This window comes from Corvus hawaiiensis, chromosome 2 (assembly GCF_020740725.1).
Source record: "Corvus hawaiiensis isolate bCorHaw1 chromosome 2, bCorHaw1.pri.cur, whole genome shotgun sequence".
NCBI classification, from domain to species: Eukaryota; Metazoa; Chordata; class Aves; order Passeriformes; family Corvidae; genus Corvus; species Corvus hawaiiensis.
Genome location: NC_063214.1, coordinates 33,154,439 through 33,172,420, shown reverse-complemented (window position 1 = coordinate 33,172,420; position 17,982 = coordinate 33,154,439). Strand labels below are relative to the sequence as shown.

The following is a 17,982-nucleotide window of genomic DNA, read 5'->3' as shown; positions in this document are numbered from 1 at the left end:
CTGCGTGATGTGAAGCCCAGAGGGATGGTGTGGTTTTGCCCACATTCAAGCTAGTGGTACACAAGCTCTCAGGCCCCCCTCTAACCACTAGACAATGTTTCCTGCCTTGTTATGCTACTGATATTATTTCAGAATAATTTTGCAGGCGGGGGGGGGGCCCAACAGGGAGTGCAGTGGGGGGTGGTGACCAATGGGTGCTGAGCATCTTTCAGAACTGATGCCCCTTTGCATCTCAACACTTCTCAGCTCCTGCAGCTCCAGAGACCCTTCTAACTCCTCCCCCAGCCACACCCCGATGAAAGCCAGAAGGGAGTAGATAGGGGTGAATGGGGAGGGGACACGCAGGCCAGTCCACATTTCTGTACATCAGGTCAGAGGGCTGCACAGACAGAGCCTGCAAGATAACCTCCCTGTAATCCCATCACCTGAGAGAGACCCTGGCAGTCATGGACAGGTAAAATGAGTGCCTCTAGTTTCTTACTCATATGAGAGATGAGAGTCTTTCTGTCAGAATTAACTTGCTCTCCCTCTGGTGTTGACCATCCCTTTCCCTTTCCCTTTCCCCACCTGACTCAGTGATCTGACTCCCTGCCTGTCCTGCTCTTGCAACTTGCATCTCTGTGTCTCTGTTGTTCTTTCTCTTTGACTGTCTGCCACCTGTACTCTTTCCCTCTCTGTCATTTCTTTCTTGTGGCTATTCTTTGTTGCTTTCATTGTTTTTCTTTTCTAGAAACAAAGAATGATAACAGAAGGATGAACAGTCAGATGCTATCTGCCGCTTAAAGCACCTCAATCCTCTACTTGCACTGCAATTACTCTGTGAGCTTATTATGACTCTCCACAATTGCATCCTATGCACATACTCAGGGGGCTTCACTCTGGTTTCATTAGTCTTTATTTGAGGAGAAGATCTCTGTTCAGGCTGCTTCTTCAGTGCCCAGGTATGATCACAACTCCTATGTCCTTGCTGCTTTCCCTGGAGCTATGCTATAGCCATAGGAGTTGCATGTGTATCCAGCAGTTTATACCTAACTAGACATCTGCTCCCTTGCTCCCCACAACATCTGTTCATTCATTATTCTGTTTGCACCAGCCATATTCTGAAATCCTCCCTGGAAAAAAAACCCTGAGACAGTGAACTCCAGAGGAAAGGGAGAAAAAGATCTGATGTTAATGAACATTTCTAGTTGAACAAATGCCTTCTGTGATTCAAATTGTCTTCAATTTGTTCTGAAACTGAAAAATAATCTAAGCGATCGTAATTTTATTTTTCTGTGGTTTCTTCACTCTTATTTGCATCCACATGCTACTCTGCAGGGACAAAAACATTGAATAGAGAAAAATTGAATGAGGTGAGAAAAGGAACAATTAGAAGAAGAATCAGAAACATTTTGAGAGCAAATGGTTTTGCTCAAAACTTCACACACACACACACACACACACACACACACACAAAAAAAAAAAAGAGAAAAAAGGGAAAGTCTGTTTTCCCTTATGTTTTTGATGTGATAAAAAGTATTTTTTCCATATGGGTTTTAATGAGACATCAACATAATTGTAATTGTTTTTCACCTGGCTTGTTTCTTCAGCAAGCAATTGAATTGTGCACAGTGCCTCTGCTCTATTTTCTGCAGTTGTGGCACAGCCCAGGTAAGAGTTTTGCAAGCCTCTGACCTATCACAACTGTGCAATTTTCTGGGTTATCCTTTCTGGACAACCTGAGGATCTACCACCACAGAACAGGTGCCCCCTTTCCAGCACCTCTGTTACAGAGGACAGTCTTCTCCACATCCCTGCAATAACACATCTAAGACTTAGAAACCTGCAGTGAACCACTGGTTGATAATTTTGTGAGGAGACCAATGTGTGTGTGTGTTAGGAATATACACGTGTTAATTTGTAAATGTTTGTACAAAGGCAGGGAAATAGGGTGACTCTAAGGTGGTAGGAAGTGAGTCAGCTCTAAGTGTGAGAAAGATGATGAAGAACATTCTGTGGGTATGGGAAACACACACCCAACAAGAACAGCCAGAGAAAGGGGTGACGAAAGGCAGTGGGATCAGCTTGTGCTCTACTCTTGATACAGCCTGCAAGCCCAACAGAGCCAGACTACCTTAGTGCTTATGGGACAGACCTCCAGGAGCTGCCTCAGACTGTTGTTGGGCTGAATGGAATGCTTAGTGGGGATGCTTTACCCTCTTGAGTGTGTGCAGTCTTCTCTGTGGACTTTCTTCTAAGACATGCTCCCATGTGATGTGCTTCTGCAGGAGCCTGTCTGTACAAAGCGTGGCATAACAGAGTATGCCTGTGCTTCCTCTTTCTGTGTGAGCAGGACAGGTATTTCTGCACTGCAGGCTGAGGGAGACATGACAGGAAAGAGTCGTTTGCCTGTCTGTGGGACAAGGGGAGCAAGGGTGCCTGAGGGACAATGTGTCTGATGCAGGTGAGGAGCAGTAGGGAGTGTTACACAACCTCAGAGCATGTCACTGGGTAACAAAAGGCAAGAGGATGTGCGTGACTCTATGAATGAGTACTTGTGTGAGGGTGTACAAGGGACAGAAGCTCCTGGAGGAGCAGAGAGGGTGCCTGTTAGCTGGTCATTAAGTGCTCTGCAGTGCTCAAGTTTTATGGTGACATTGGCAAACACATGAGGGGTGTATATATGTCCCTAGACTCTCAGATTTAAATTCCTAACAAACCCAAATTCCCCTTTTCTACACTTCACTGGAGACCTTCCGGAAAACTCAGCTCAGTATCTCTTAAACTTACCCCATCTTTGTGCTGAACATCAGCCTAACAGTGGGAAAAGGTGACAAAGGACGTGATTATTTTTAACCTATTCACTTCTGTTTTGCATTGCTGCGGGGGAGGTGAGTATCTCACCTCAATGAACCCAGCTGCCTGTGTCCCTCCGCTTGGCAGCGAGGCTGTTAGACATGGCTCATGACCACCTTACACCTGCCCTGTGCTCCTGCTGCCTCTTCCCAGGAGGGTCCCTGGGCACGGGAGCAGGCCCATGCCAGTCTTCATGTCTGTCTGCTGTGGAAATGGTGCTTGTGCCTGGAGAGGTATCAGCATGCCTACCCATTATATATTCCATCAGCTAGTGGATGGCATTGTTCCCTAGTTCTGCACACTTTCAACTCTGCTTTTCTTTTAAGCAATGCTTGGAATACATTCAGTACAGTCTTCTCTGGACAGGTTCTAATTTGATCAATCCCTTGCCCCAGTGGATTTTCAGGGTTTCATATCGCAAAAATAACATCTCTTGATGACTGAACTCCAGACCCTCTCATCTTCACAGGCCTTCATCCTTCTCCCTCATTGGTGTCCATGTTCTGGATATTTTCAGATATTTTCACACTCTACCCAGCCATAGTTGCTGTTTGACTAATCACTATTAATTCACATACTGTTTCCACTCACGAGGTCACCTGCTTCATCCCCACAGTCATGTCTGCATCCTTTCCCTAGAACATTTCATGCAAATTACCGACACTCTTCTCGTACTGAGAGGCTTGGATGTGAAGAGGATATTTTTGGTTCTGAGCCCTCAACAAAGACGTGGTAAACTGCTGGCTGCAGGGTAGGGCTAATGTAAATTCTCTCTTGTCTTCTGCAGCATCCTCATGCAAAGGAGACTCTTCCTCTACAACTTCAGGAACCTGCGCAAGGCCAAGGGCCGCCGTGAAACCTACCTCTGCTACGTCGTAAAGCGCCGGGACAGTGCCACATCGTGCTCCCTGGACTTCGGATACCTGCGCAACCAGGTACGGGGAATGCCTTGCCCTCCTGTTCTTATATCCATGCTGAGGTGCCTGCAGCTCCACTTTGCCCGGGGCAGCAGGGAACAGAGGGCTGTGACAGCAACGCAGGCACACCTGGACGCTGTGCTGGTGCACAGTGTTTGAGGGATGCAGCCTCTGGGTAAACCTATCCTTTGTGCTACCCCCGAGTGTGTTACCAGCAAGACATCCACACTGCCTGCTGCTTTACCAGTCTACTTGCCTTCCTGCTTAGGTCCCGCTCATCCCGTTTGTACATCCCTCCACATCAGTGCCCTCCTGTGCCTGCCGTGCTTTCTCTCCATGTGTGCTGACCCCCACCGTTTTTCTCCTCCCCTCACACCCCATCCACGCCACACCTCCCTCCTTGCCCCTCTCACACCCTTCTCCCTCCCCACCTCACGCCTTGCCCGTATCTGTCCCCGTTTCCCGAAGATGGGCTGTCACGTGGAGGTGCTCTTCCTGCGCTACATCGCAGCCTGGGACCTGGACCCGGGACGCTGCTACCGAATCACCTGGTTCACCTCCTGGAGCCCCTGCTACGACTGCGCCCAGCACATCGCCAACTTCCTGCGCTCCTACCCCAACCTGACCCTCCGCATCTTCATGGCCCGCCTCTACTTCTGCGAGGACCGCAAGGCAGAGCCCGAGGGGCTGAGGCGCCTGCACAAGGCAGGGGCACAAATTGCCATCATGACCTTCAAAGGTGAGTTTTGCGGGCAAGAAAGAGATGATGGTGAACTAAGGGGGCTTAGGGACACCAAGGAGGGGGAGAGAAGGTAGGAAAAGATGCAGTGCGATGGTTTAGTGATCCTAGGAGAGGTCAGTGTCCTCTTGAGCACCCTGTAACTCCCCTGTACTTTGCGCAGATTACTTCTACTGCTGGAACACATTTGTGGAGAACAGGGAACAGACATTCAAAGGCTGGGAAGGGCTGCATGAAAACTCCGTCCATCTCGCCAGGAAACTTCGACGAATCCTCCTGGTAAGGGCCAATTCTTCTTCTTCCAGTGCCTCTTCCCTCATCTTATTCCTGTCTTCCTCACTACAATTCCTATCTGCTCTTGCTTCTCATCCCTGCCATCTGCCATTCCATTCATTCGTGTGTCTTCACCTTCCACATCATTTATGCCTCTTCCCCCAACTTTCTTCATCTCTCCTCTTTTCATTCACTTCCCCTTCTTCCACCTCTCATCTCATCTCCTGCCAGTCCTTCCTCATGTTCATAGGTTCCTGCTCACTTGACAACTGACCTACCATTTATATTTTGTTCTGCAGCCACTGTATGAAGTAGATGATTTACGAGATGCCTTTAAAATCCTGGGGCTTTGAAGTGAAAGTCATCAGCAATCAGAAGACTTCGCAAACACTTGTTCTTTGATTACCATCTCTCCCTTACGACAGATCTTTATCTTTTTCCCTCCTTGCATCTCTCCTCCTTCCAGCCCTGTGTCTAGAGATAAGACTATCCTTACTTTTTTTATTTCCAAGGAGAATTAGGCTGATCTTCTGAAGACACGTTCCCCAGGCTCACACCTTATCCATTGCTAACTGGGAATAGCCAGGACTGCAGTGACATTGCCAGAGAATGATTTTTCCCCCCTCAGTCCCTGCAGAGCTAATTCAGGTGATCCACTATGTGGAGATCTGGGTTTATCCTTGCCCAGGTGGGAGCAGACAGCCTGCAAAGCTGTTTATGTGGCTGTGTTCTCACTGGCACTCCAGTGACCTGCACATTTTATGAGGGCTTTGGGGAGCACATCTCTTGGCTCTTAGAGCTGAACTACACTCAGCTGCTCTGTGTCCTTCCTTGTGAAATGGTTTATTTGTCCTTCTGGATGTGGGTAGGAAGTTGAAAACCATCACCACTGTAGTGGTACAGCCTATGTATTAACACCAAAGTTGGCCAGCTGTTGGAAAGCTCAGCTGAGAGTGTTGAAGTGAGTCCTTGACAGCCCAGGTAGCTCAGCTTGAGAACCTCACTTGAAGCCAGCAGGTCTGTGTAAGTGGACTGTGTGCAGAGCACCACAGCTCCCACTGTGTGGAGTACTCTCCATCCACCGAGCATTTCCCCCTATGCCAGACGTGCAATATGCTCCTTCCCCAGCCAACTGCCTCTGCTAGAGGCACCTTTACAGTCCCACAGTCTTCTGTTTCTCCAGGTCTTTTACTGCCCATAATACGGCCAGCAGTGTCTAGTTGGTGACTGTACTGAGAGCTGGCCAGAAAAGAATCTTGGCATAAGCAAAGCTCTATAGCCTGTAGGTAGATATCTTCTGTAGGGGCAAAAATCAAACCATCCTCCTGCCTGGCAATCACTCCGTTTCCATTAGGGGACCCCATTAGCATCTGATCTGGTGGACACAGCCTTTACAAGCTGAAGATACGGGTTCATTGTACCTGCCTGCTCACCACCACCTTCCCAGCACCTAAATTACAGCTGGGTTGTCCTCTCCAATCTGACTTCTCGAGGCTTTGACAAGGCTAAGTGTGTCCCACACTCTGGGTGTGCTCTATTTCCTTCTCTGCTCTGTCCTGTTCCTCTTTCTGGGTAAGGCTGGAAGCTCCTCAAAACACCTCCTCTGGTGCTCGGCCAGCTGCAGGGGGACAGCAGAGAGCCCTGCTCCTACAGGGCCTCCTCCTGCTAGGAGAGGTCACAACCAGGTGCATCACAAGCTTCCTACAACTTCAGGCTCCCGAGGCACTCTCAGCTTGACAAATTTCGACCAGGAATAGCAATGAGAGTCCTTTGCAAAGCATTAATTTGCGAGCATGGTGTTGTATATTTGTTTCATATGGTGCATATTATTTATATAAATAAAGGTCTTACAAACTAGCATCTGGTTTTGTCTTTTTTTTTTTTTTGGTATCATGTGGATGAAGGAGGTAAAGTTGACACAGAGGATTGACAGGTCATCTTTCTCGTTTCTGGAGACACAGCCTGGAACTATTAAACTATCTTTGTGCTTTTACTTGTAGCTTTGAAGTTATTGACAGTTATTGACCCAGCAGATCAAGACAGATAAATTGTTTGGGTACTTTGGAAATACTACCAAAAATCTCTGAAGTTATTTGAGATGCTTCTTTCATTGATGGCCAGCCTATTGTCCCCAGTCATGACTTGTAATTGACCACACTGGACGCAGAAGTCCTGACCCAATATGCTTCACAAAACAAGAAGAGAAGCAAAGATGTATAAAGAATCTTTGTCTTTCAACTTTTGATATTGGCCTGTACAACACTGTTGTCCTTCTCAGTGAAATTATTAGAAAAATTAATATTTTCTATAAAAGGAGTTGAAGGAAAACTCCTTTGAAAAGGAATTGGCTTCTGCTTAAATTCTGACTAGCACTGAGTTGAAGATACTTGTTGAAACATGACACCAGGGGATGTTGTACAGGAGGAGAAAAAATGCAATGAGTAGATGAAAAGAATCATGAACTACATTAAGAATATATCCTATGTTTAGGCTCTTCTGAACATAAGTCAGATTAAGTTCAGAGTGGACTGTAGAGTTAATCCATGTGGTACAGCTAAAGGAGTTTAGCTCTTTTGCTACAGAGATTGTTTTAACTGCACTTTTTCTGTTCACAAATACCAATTCATACTGTTTGTTACAAGACATTCTTTAATTTGGCTTTCTAAATTAATTCAACCTCAAATGCTTTAGGTGTCTCTGCCAAGAATAACTCCCTGGAGGGTGACTGTTATGTAGTAACATTACTTTTTTAACAGAAGATATTTTACTTGCTTTGTAGACTGTGGATATAGTGAACATTTTGCTATTGCTTTTATATTCTTGATGGCCATTTATCTTTACAGCCTTATGGAGATTGTGGGTGTGCTATTCTAGGTGTCTCTTTCCTTTCTATGCACCTGGGCAACAGCTAAGCTCTCAAGGGGACTGTGGCAAATATACCTCCAACCCCAGTTGCCTGAGCTGTGGGAAATGGGGGCTTGTGATTTCTGGGAGGACATTTCCTCCCCAGACTGTGGGGAACAGCCAGAGCAGGGGCCTTGGTGCTGGCTGAAAACCCCAGTCTCACTTGATCAACACTCTGGGGTTTGCAGCAGTGAACAAGGCACAGGCACATCCAGGGAGCTGTAGAGGATAGGTGTTTGATAACAGGGGAGACAGGACAAACGGGACGGGATGGCTGCTGGTGTGGAAATCTGGGCATGGCTGCCATCTCCTGGTGCACGGGGGTGTCTGGCACCCTGTGTGAGGGTGTTGGCTTGAAGGGATGTTGTTCCATGCTGCAAACGGCTCCCAAAGCCTGTCTCTCAGACAGCCCCCAGAACATGCCCACTGAAGAGCAGGACACTGACATCATTCCCACAGCTGCACGCAGCACTACTCCAGGTCAGTACACGGCGTCCTCGGACTTTGCAATAATAAGAAACAGATTACCATTAAACAATGCAAAGACACACTCCAAACCCTTGCAAACACAGCCATGTCTTCTCCCTGCTTGCTTTCTCTTCTTCTCCTGCGTGCTAGTACTTGGAAATCAGGATAGAAAGGGGTTTCAGGGTCATGGAGTGTCGTCCCTTGCTACTTGTCCCTTCAAGGGGGTTTCAGCCTAGATGTATTTGTGTCCAGCATTGTCTTTGAGTACGTTTTTCTACTCTCCCTGGTGCTGACCCTTTAGCATTCCTATGGGCAGAAATGTCATTCTTTCATCACACATGTATTAAATATTCACAGTGGTGGAAGTCACATTTGGTTCACAGAAGAAACATGAAGGGATTTGGCAGAGAAGAGACCCCTCATTCAGACAATGCCAGTGATGATGAGCAGAGCCTCTGCTGGGGAAGGAGAAAGTGGGTTGCTGCAAGAGCAGAGGTCATAGCAGATGGGGAGGCACCGAAGGGTGGCAAGTATTTTGAGGGCTGCCTTGGCTTTTAAACCTCTCATACACTTCTGTCTTAGGCAGGTTTCCCCTCAGGCTTCCAAATCCACATCAGATATGGCTAAAACTCCATTGCTCTTGCTGCTGTTGCACCCAAGTTCCAGTGCAGGGAGGGTGGTGATCTCTCCACTCTAAAACCTTGTCATTAATTCACAGTTAAGAACTATCCCACTCTACAAGCTGGCACATGCTTTTACCAGTCCAGAGGGCCAGAAGAATTTGAGAGCAGACCAGCTGCCTTCTGCAGTTGCCTTTAAAGCCTACCAGTGTGGTAAACCCACCCCTAGGCTCTCACATGCCAGTAGGGGCACGGCAGGGATACAGCAGATTGCAAATTCACTCTGGCAGATAAAACTGGTGCGAAAACTTGACTGGGCTGACTTGGAACTGGCAAGCTTCCAAACAGACTATGGAAGGTTTGTCCTCCTGCCTTCAGTGGGAAAGGGCTGACCCCTGGGCATGAGTGGTTATGGACCCTGCTGTACTAAACTACACGTTGATAAAGTGATTTGATTGCTCCCTAAGGAAGCAAAGAGTAAACACTATAACATCCAGAAAGAGGGCATGTGACATCCAGTATGAGGCCCTGGACAGGGGGAAGAAAACTTCAGCTGTGCTATACATTGCTTGGAGTTATTTTATTTGATAAACGTAGGAGACTCTCCCCAGCCAGCTGTGCTCAGCCTTAGATACACTCTCATACTGCAGGGACTGGAGCTGCTTTCTCAGCCTGCAGCTTTTCTGGCTGTCTTGATGGTCTGCTAAACATCTGGAGATTTTGGCATGGCCAAAGGATGCTATAAGCATTAATAAACCAGAAGAGATAGGCATGGCTCCCACCAGCCCCTGCCTGGTTCTTGAAATCATCCTTTGTGCATGTTGCGGATCTCAGCATCAGCACATTCCCCAGTGGGATCACACAGTGGGCCTCCTGCTTGAAGAGGTTGAGAATCATGACACATGCAGCTCCCCACATGATTCATTCTGATGTTCTACATTATTTGCAGTTCAAATTCAAAACTGCTGCAGGACCCTATACACCTGTATCTTCTTTTTGCCTGCTGCCAGTAGAGAGAGTTCAGAGCTTTCAATTTCTCCTACCTCACCATCCCACTCTGTGTTTCCAGCTGGAAAAACAGAGACTTTTTATTTTGTTCCCCCAGTTTGCAACGAACAGCTATGTCTCCAGAGTGTGGAATTACAAGGGAAGGCTGTGTATCAAGGAGCTGAACAAGAAAAGCAAAGTTTCCACAGAGTTGATGTTTTCCCTTTTATTACACTGGTTTTACAGTCATAAATAAAACCTTAAAATGAAGTATTATTACAGTATTGCATAAATATTGTTAAGGTATGAAATATTTTCCAAAACATACACATGTAGGCATAAAAGTGATCTTCATAAGAAATTCTGAAAGCAAGAATGCATAGCTGATTACTTCTTTGGAACAGATCAGAGCATGAAAAATGTTACATGCTGGCCTTTCAAGAGGGTACTTGCAGAATCTGATTGCAGAATCAGCAGACATGGAAGGCCTGATTATGGGGCACAGTCTCCATCCTTACTGGACTCTCAGGAAGCTCTGTAAAGACACAGAGCACTGTGTCCTGGATGCCTGGCTGCATCATCCGAGCTTGCTGATGGCTTCTCATGAGCTCCTTCTGCTCTGTCCAATACTTAGCAATGCTCAGTCAGTGATAAGAGTCTCCTCTGGTGGCAGCAAGAAGCTTATCAAGGCTGCAGCAGAAAACACTGCCAGGGACTGGATTTTCTGGTCTTGTACTGATGCACAAAGTGAGCTTAGAAACATGGTGGTGATGCTTGTTAGTGTTCAGTTTGTCAGAAATGGAGGAAGCCCCTAGGAGGAAGAAAAACAACCATTAAAAATTAGATATAAAAAGCTTAAGCTATCTCTTCAGCATGATAGAGAATTTGAAAATAAAGCATCTGGTCCAAGAGATCACTGATCCTCCTTCAGTGTGTTAGATAATCTCCCTCGGGATACGTTTTTCCAGACAACAGGGTAGCACCTCACAATATACTGTGCCATGTACACCACTGCTAGAAATACAAACCATTCAGAAACAGAAGCATTTAAAAGGTGGCAACTTGCACAGCTGAATGCAGGGGAAGTGGAGTTGGATCCTGTGGAAAGGCAGATTTTTTGGGGGGTTAGAAAGGCTCGCCCAGGGGTTTCTAGTACCACACCATGTTTGCAGCATGGCTAACTCCAAGGCTGGATCTGGCAGCTCAGAGCAAAGTTCTCAGTGTCTCCAGGGATGGAGGTGACAGACTCTGGGTTCCAGTACCACACCGTTGTCAGGGGAGACTTTTTCCTTCTATCCTGTCGGAATTTCCCTCAATGCAGCTTGTGTGTGTTACCTCATTTTTCCTCTGTGCATCATCAAGGAGAGTTTGGCTATGTCTTTACTGCCTTTATGTAGTGGAAAACTGCAGTTAGATCCCACTTAGCCACCTTCTCTATAGGTCTAGGAAATCCCATTCCCTCAGCCTCTCCTCATAGGGCAAGTACTCCAGTCCCCTGCCCTTTGCAGTGGTACTCCACCAAATCCCCTCTGGTTCCTCAGTGTCTTTCTCCTGCCAGGAAGGCCAGAGCTTGATGCAACAGTGTGTATTTCTCTGGAGCACATGCCTGGAACTCACTCACCCCATTACACCTCTCCATAATTAGTACAACGGGGCAGGATGTTCAAAAGGGCTGAGCACAAAGACATTCCCATTCCCTCTGCAGAGGGTTGGTAGTTAGAACTGTTGATGATGGGCCCTATTCACCTTCATTTGAGGGATGGCTTATGTTTAGCTGAGACAGCAGAGCAGCTGAGCAAGTGCCTGACTTCCAGCGGGCTTCCTAGCCAGCAGGACTCTGCAGAAATCGTCAAGGTTGCCTGGTTGGGACAGGCAATTTGTTAGCTGGCTCTTTAAAACCAAGACCTGAAGGGCAGATTCCCCTTGTACTGCTGCACAGGGAACCATGCTGAGTCAGCAGCAGTTTGTCAGCACTCACAAGCATTTAGCAGACAGCTCTGCTCAGCTCCTGGCAAGCATCGCACCATGCACTTGATTGTGTGTAAGCTGCTAAATTATTTAATCATCTCAGGCATTAGGAGACTCAGAAAGACTGAAAGCCAAGGGGAAAATGTCTCCTAAACCATTACATTGCATAAAGTACTTCGTTAGGTCAGCTGATTGACTGGGTATTGCTACTGACTGTGTATCCTGTCACCTGAATGTCTTACTCAGAAAAGAAATGGAAAGGTCAGGTCTTGAGGTACAAAAAGTCCTATGGAATATTTGGGATGGATGGAACTGAAATGAAGGGTAATGTGTACTTTTCCCTCAGCCAGAAATAAAACAAGGCATTTATAGCATCCTACAAACAGGTTAGTTTTGTGTCTGTGAATCTAAGCTCCTGCCAGCAGCTTTGTGCATCCCTTCCTCCACCTCCTGCCATCCATTCTGCACAGAGGGACCATTCCAAGCAAGAACTGGCTTGCTCCACAAAGAGTGGCTGAGCCCCACAGTTAGTCCAGACCTGGTCTCCTCTCCTGTCCAGTAGACCACCTTCTCTTTCTTTTCCCTACAATCGCTTCTGCTAACACCACTGCTGGGGTCATCCAAATCTCCTTTTCCTTGGATTTTTTGCATTTATTTTCTCTCCTGGTGTTTTCTTCGGGTGTCTACTAACCAAATAGATACGAAGGAGTTCTCTGCAATTCAGAAAGTAGTGTGCATTGAAGTCCTGGGTCCAATAATGATCTCCAGGTTGGTAGACAACAAAGTTTCTCCAGCAGTAACTGTAATCTAAGAAGAGAGATACCCAGTCACTCTTGATGAAAGGATGCCCCGTTCTTTCTTCATTAACATGTCAGTGAGTCATTTGTTTCTCAGTAAGAATACAGTAAAGGACAAAGATATTCATACAAGGGATACACAAATAACTACACAAACAAGTTAGTGGAAAGGGGAACCAAAACTCTGCAGGTAGCAATATGTCTAAAAAAAAATTGCCAGAGAGAGAAATTGATCATTGTGGTGGCTTGGGCAACCTTTATGACAAATAGCACACTCTGGCATAAAGCCAGAGCACATTTGCCAACAGTGAAGGAATCAGTGAGTGGCAGGAGTGAAAAGGGAAGTGGCACATGCAGTCAGAGCTGATCAAGCTCCCTTTTTGGCAGCCTTGTGCTTGAGAACACAGCTTTGGTCAGACAAGTTGCTTCAATCATGAATCTGTCTGACTTACCCCAATGATCAGGGAAAACCTGGAGTGAAGACTCTAACATTTAGCAGTTTCATATTGATCCAAGTGTTGATAGGGTGGGCAGAGCTTCTGTCAATGCTCTGGTGGTATAATCCCAGAGACAGTATCCCCAAGATAAGCAATGTCCTTTAAGATTACATTTGACCTGGTGGGTTTTATAGCTACTCACTCCAGTGGTAAATATCCACACAGGTGTGTGAGGTTCATCTCTTCAAATACACATTTCTTTTTGTGAGCTGCTTGTCTGGACTATTTTTGCAGCCAAACATCACCAGGCAAGAAAGATAGAGGCACAAAAAGGCACATGTGCAAGACACATGCATCATCTGAAAGTCTCCTTTAAACAGTTTCCTTCTCTTCTCCAGCTACCAAGGGAAACCAATTACTTGATGCAGATGGCAAGCTGATCTGCATGTGTTTTCTAGGAAGGACGGGTTCTGTCTTACACCCAGGATTTTTCACTGCATATTAAGGAGGTGTGGATGGCTAGAGAAGCCTCTCATTCTCCATGTTTGTATTTGGCAAGAAGAAATGACCATGCTGGTCCTGCTGCTGTACAGGACTGGGGAAGAAATAAGGCAGAAGAGAGTGACATTTTTGCACTCACTAGTCCTCCCCAAAGCAAGTCATCACCTCTATTACAAACTAAGAGCGCACATAATCCCAGAACTTTCAATCCACACTTAGACAAAGAGTAGCTGGGTTACCTTCAAGATTCATTATATGTATAGCGACTCCGTGCATTCCCAGGTTGCAGAGACCTTCTCTGTTACGGATATCGTAGTGCCTGAACAGCTTGGCTGCATATATTTTCAAGGTCACATAAGGGCGTGACTTCAGGAACTCCAGAATCCTTTTGGAGCACTTTCCACAGGGACTAGCTGAAAGGAACCAGGTGATGGAGCAAGGAACTTGTGGCCTGTCTTTGAAACAATTTTCTAAGAAGTTGACTTCAGCATGTTGTCTATGAGTGTTTGAGCACCAGTTCCTCCAGATGGAACCTCTTCTCCACCTGATTTCATACAGCAGGTACACCCCCCGTCGATGTTGGCTAGGCGAATAATTTATTTGGAAGTCTCCCGGCTCTATCTTCCACCTGAATAAGAGTACCGGCAGTACTGTGATCCCAAGATTTCAATGATGTTTGGTCCCATTGTGCATTGCCTACTCTAAATATCAGCCAGGCCTCCCACTCCCAGCTTTTCCCATCAGAAATGAGCAGCTTGAAGAATGTTGCAATTTAGCAATTGAAATCTGGAATTTGATGAAGACTTCAGAACACCCCCAACACCTCCTTGAGACCTGTTGGGTCGGTAAGCAATCCCGTCACCACACAGAGATCAGTACCAGTCAAAGCAGTAAGGCAACTGGAAAGGAAGATTGAGGAAAAGGATAGTAAGAATAAAACAAGGCACAAGGCTGTCCTTAGAAATTGCTATGGAACTCAGGCAGCAGTCAGTGACAGAGCTACATCTCTTACCCTTGGTTGTTGCCGCTGGACAGGAGATCTGTACAGAAAATATTTGTGAGTCATCGAGGATAGCAGGTCAGAAACCAAAATTTCCTCTACACTTTCTGTCCAGACACCTTTCAGTCTATACACTCCCTGCCAAATCTCTTTTCTCTAAAAGGCCTTAATATTAAATCACTGCGCAGCAGGATAGGCACGCTGGGCTGCAGGAGGTGTGGATTCCTACCTGGAAGTTGAACTTGATGGTTGTTTAAGCTATGTTGTACATGAACCCTTGCTCAGTTTAGCACATTATGGTTGATTGTGTAAACACTCAAGTTTAAATTCCCTGATTTCAGCAGTACTGCATCTGTTTTTCCCTGACTAATCAAAGAGCAGAATCAAATCTCTTATCCCTTAAATCTTCCAAACCACTTCTATGAGACAGGCAAAACTTGAGCCATTTTCCCATCGGTACTCATCATTTTGGCAAACTAGACAGCAACGTTTTCACAACCAACTTCCCATCTTCACTTAATCTGTAACTTTTTCAAAAACTAAAAAAAATATCAGTGCCAAGGAAAAAATACCTGTACAGGAAGGAGGGTGATTTCTGACTAACAAATACATACATGGTGGCAACGCTGACCTGCCTGATTATACACATTTTATCTCCCATGGTGGTAAGCAACTTTGACCCCATGATTCATTCATCCCTTCCCAGCTGAGGGTCTAGAGGAAAACAATTGCAGGTGATCAAAGCCACTCATTTCTTTTGTAAAAATCCACCCATAGAAAACTTAAGGATCTAGGAACTGCCATATTATTTGATAAAATAATTAATTTCATTTTTTAAATTTTTAAGTGCATATAAAATGAAAAGAATTAATTTTATTTTTAGTTTTTATATATTATGCATGATACAATAAAGATTTCTTTTAAAATTTACTTAGAATTAAGGTACTAAAGGCATTTTTCCGCACCTTAGCTCTTTAAGATGAGAAAATATGAATTATACAGAGTGAAATTACATTTCAACAGGAAGAAAATAGTTTTCCACATCAACAGAGACATAATCAACTCCTTGCACGGCCTTATTGCCCTGATTCTTTAGAAAGAATATTCTAGTTATTTATCACAATGAAAATAAAATATATGAATAAATAAGCTAACTAAATTGCTCCATTCTTAAATGCCTTCAAGATCTCTTTCCACAGTAAAAGTTCTCTGGGATTTTGAATTCTTCCTGCCATTCCAAGGTTAACAAAATTTTATTAGTATTTTGAAGCTGGACCTAAGACTCAAGATACGGTAATAGGTTCAAAGACATAAAACTCAAATCCACATCTGTCTGCTGTATATCCTCATGTCCCAACAAACCACATTTGTGTCTACACTCCAGTCCTTTAGATACAACTACAGTAAATATCTACGCTTGAATATGGAGAAACAGGCCTGCCTTCCACATAAATGTGCTTACCTCTGCCACTGACAGCAGCCATGGGTACTTCTGGACTTGTGTGTCTCATCCTGGGAGACTGGTGTGCCTTTAATAGTCTTACACTAGTTTCGGTTTCTATTCCTGGACCAGAATACTGATCTTTGGGCCTTATTAATGCTGCTCAGCTGAGTATTTCCTTATGCTGACTTTATTCATGCTTACTTGCACCGCCCCACTGGCCGAAGATGAAAGAAAGTTCCTGGCAGCGAAGAACTGCAAATGGGGGAGATCCCACTCAGAAATTGCTCCGGCCTTGAAAGTACAAGGTTACCTTCCAGAAGCTGGAATTAACAGGTGAGCCACCTTTTGCAGTGCAGGCAGAAATTACATTTCTTTATTAACTCTAGCTCCAGAACAGAAAAGCAAATCTTCTCTAGTCACCCCAATGCAACAAGAAAGAAAAGCGTCTACACAAATGGCGTCAAACCACCCAGCTGTGGCATGGCATGTCACTTTTCTGACACCCAGATGCCACGAGGAAGTCGGACAGAACCCAGTGGAAAGAGGGAAACAGAAGACATCATGTGCAAAAGCCTGTGAGTCTGTGGAACTCCAGCAGGTGGTGGTGGTTACTGCCATTTCCCTTCATCGGACTGCTCCTGTGGCGTTCCAAGGACTGCTCATAACCCCCTGAGCCTGGGTCCTCACGCAATCAAGGAAGACACTCCATGTGTGTGACCACTGAGCTGTGTTCAGTGGCTGGGTAGCCACTCTCAAGCTAACTCTAAGCAAGCTGCCCAGCATCCAGGAGAGCTTTGGCAGTGGACACCTTGTTATGAGGGAACATCCAGATATTTTTGAAATTTCACAACTGAGAAGATATCTGTACTCACATGGACACTCTGAGAGCAAGACCTAAGCCACCTGTGGAGTATCTGCAGAAGTTATTGGTCATGATATCAGTTCGCAGATGTAAATAGAACAGACATTTTCCAGTGCCCTGAGAAACCTGCTCAGGATTACGAACTGGGCATCACCTTCCTGTGATCAGTTCTGCAACTCTCACAAGATGCAGCAAAAGAATATTTCCCATTTAATCTAAAAAATGACTGAAACAATGCTAGTTTCTAGTGAGAAGCTTTCCTCTGACTGACACACCCAAAACTGGCTTGCAGAGGAAAGGGATTACAAAAGAATTCTTCATATGGTTCAGGTAGAACGAGTCTCTGTCACTTACAGTTTTTTCTGGTTTTGTGACACAATTATTTTGTGGTCTGATGCAAGCTGTAGAGATCCCTGGACAAAGCCACTGCCTTCCTTGGTGCCAAGCTTGATGTGGGATTGTAAAGCTAAGGGAGGGATTTATTTGTATTCTCTGCAGCAAGCTCTCAGTATTCCATTGTCAAAAAGTATTCAGTTTCCTGCCAGGACAGAAAAAACCCAGAAGTGTACATGAATGGTGGAGTTCAGAGGGAGTAGGGATTCGGGCACTGGCAGGACTCTCTGTCAAGGAGAAGACTGGTTGTGGCAGGTCATCAGGCAGTGCCAGCACAGAGTCTGCCCTCAAGGCCTCTTCTGCTGCAAGGTCACTCCTCACTTCTCAGCACATAATTGTTCCCCAGTGGCTGGATTCTTTCCCGACACAGAAGAGTGAAGGGGAGCAACTCAAACACTCAGAGATTGTTGAAACAAAAACGTGATTGGCTGATGTGGTTTTGAGTTCGCGGCCATGATCCTCAGTAAGACCAGGAATGCTTTGGTGCTGTAGCAATCCCTTCACTGCCCTGTCCTTACAGTGCATATTTACAAATAAGCAGGTGTGAATTAGGCTTAGAGATGATTAGTCTGATCTGCAAGGAATGGTTTGATTAGAAGCAGTAGTTCCTGATAGAAAACCAGCAACGTGCCACAGAAAGTGGAGAGAGAAAAATGAGTCGGAGCAGCAGGGAATTAGCAATGCAACATTTTCAGGTGTCTCCAGGAAGTTGAATGTGCTGTACAAGGTGGTGGAAAGCCAAAAGGGAAAAATAAAAGAAAACTGGAAATACTGCTCCGTTAGTCCTGTCAGCCTAACGTGAGGAGAAGAAGAATCCCTTCCAAATTCAATAGTTGC

The 17,982-nt window shown here is 45.6% G+C and overlaps 2 protein-coding genes across 2 annotated transcripts; one reads left to right on the top strand and one right to left on the bottom strand.

Moving 5' to 3' along the window:
• The first annotated feature begins 229 nt into the window (after positions 1-229).
• Positions 230-6,602, top strand: LOC125321762 (single-stranded DNA cytosine deaminase). The gene is made up of 5 exons (XM_048295049.1): positions 230-454; positions 3,623-3,770; positions 4,221-4,491; positions 4,655-4,770; positions 5,064-6,602. Exons 1-5 carry the CDS (start codon positions 447-449, stop codon positions 5,115-5,117), a joined length of 597 nt encoding a protein of 198 aa, XP_048151006.1. The 5' UTR covers positions 230-446; the 3' UTR covers positions 5,118-6,602.
• Positions 6,603-9,973: 3,371 nt separating this feature from the next.
• Positions 9,974-15,972, bottom strand: LOC125321515 (C->U-editing enzyme APOBEC-1-like). The gene is made up of 5 exons (XM_048294496.1): positions 15,909-15,972; positions 14,459-14,486; positions 13,686-14,074; positions 12,403-12,518; positions 9,974-10,554 (listed from the first exon to the last, which is right to left on the bottom strand). Exons 1-5 carry the CDS (start codon positions 15,955-15,957, stop codon positions 10,528-10,530), a joined length of 609 nt encoding a protein of 202 aa, XP_048150453.1. The 5' UTR covers positions 15,958-15,972; the 3' UTR covers positions 9,974-10,527.
• Between the last annotated feature and the right edge of the window lie 2,010 nt (positions 15,973-17,982).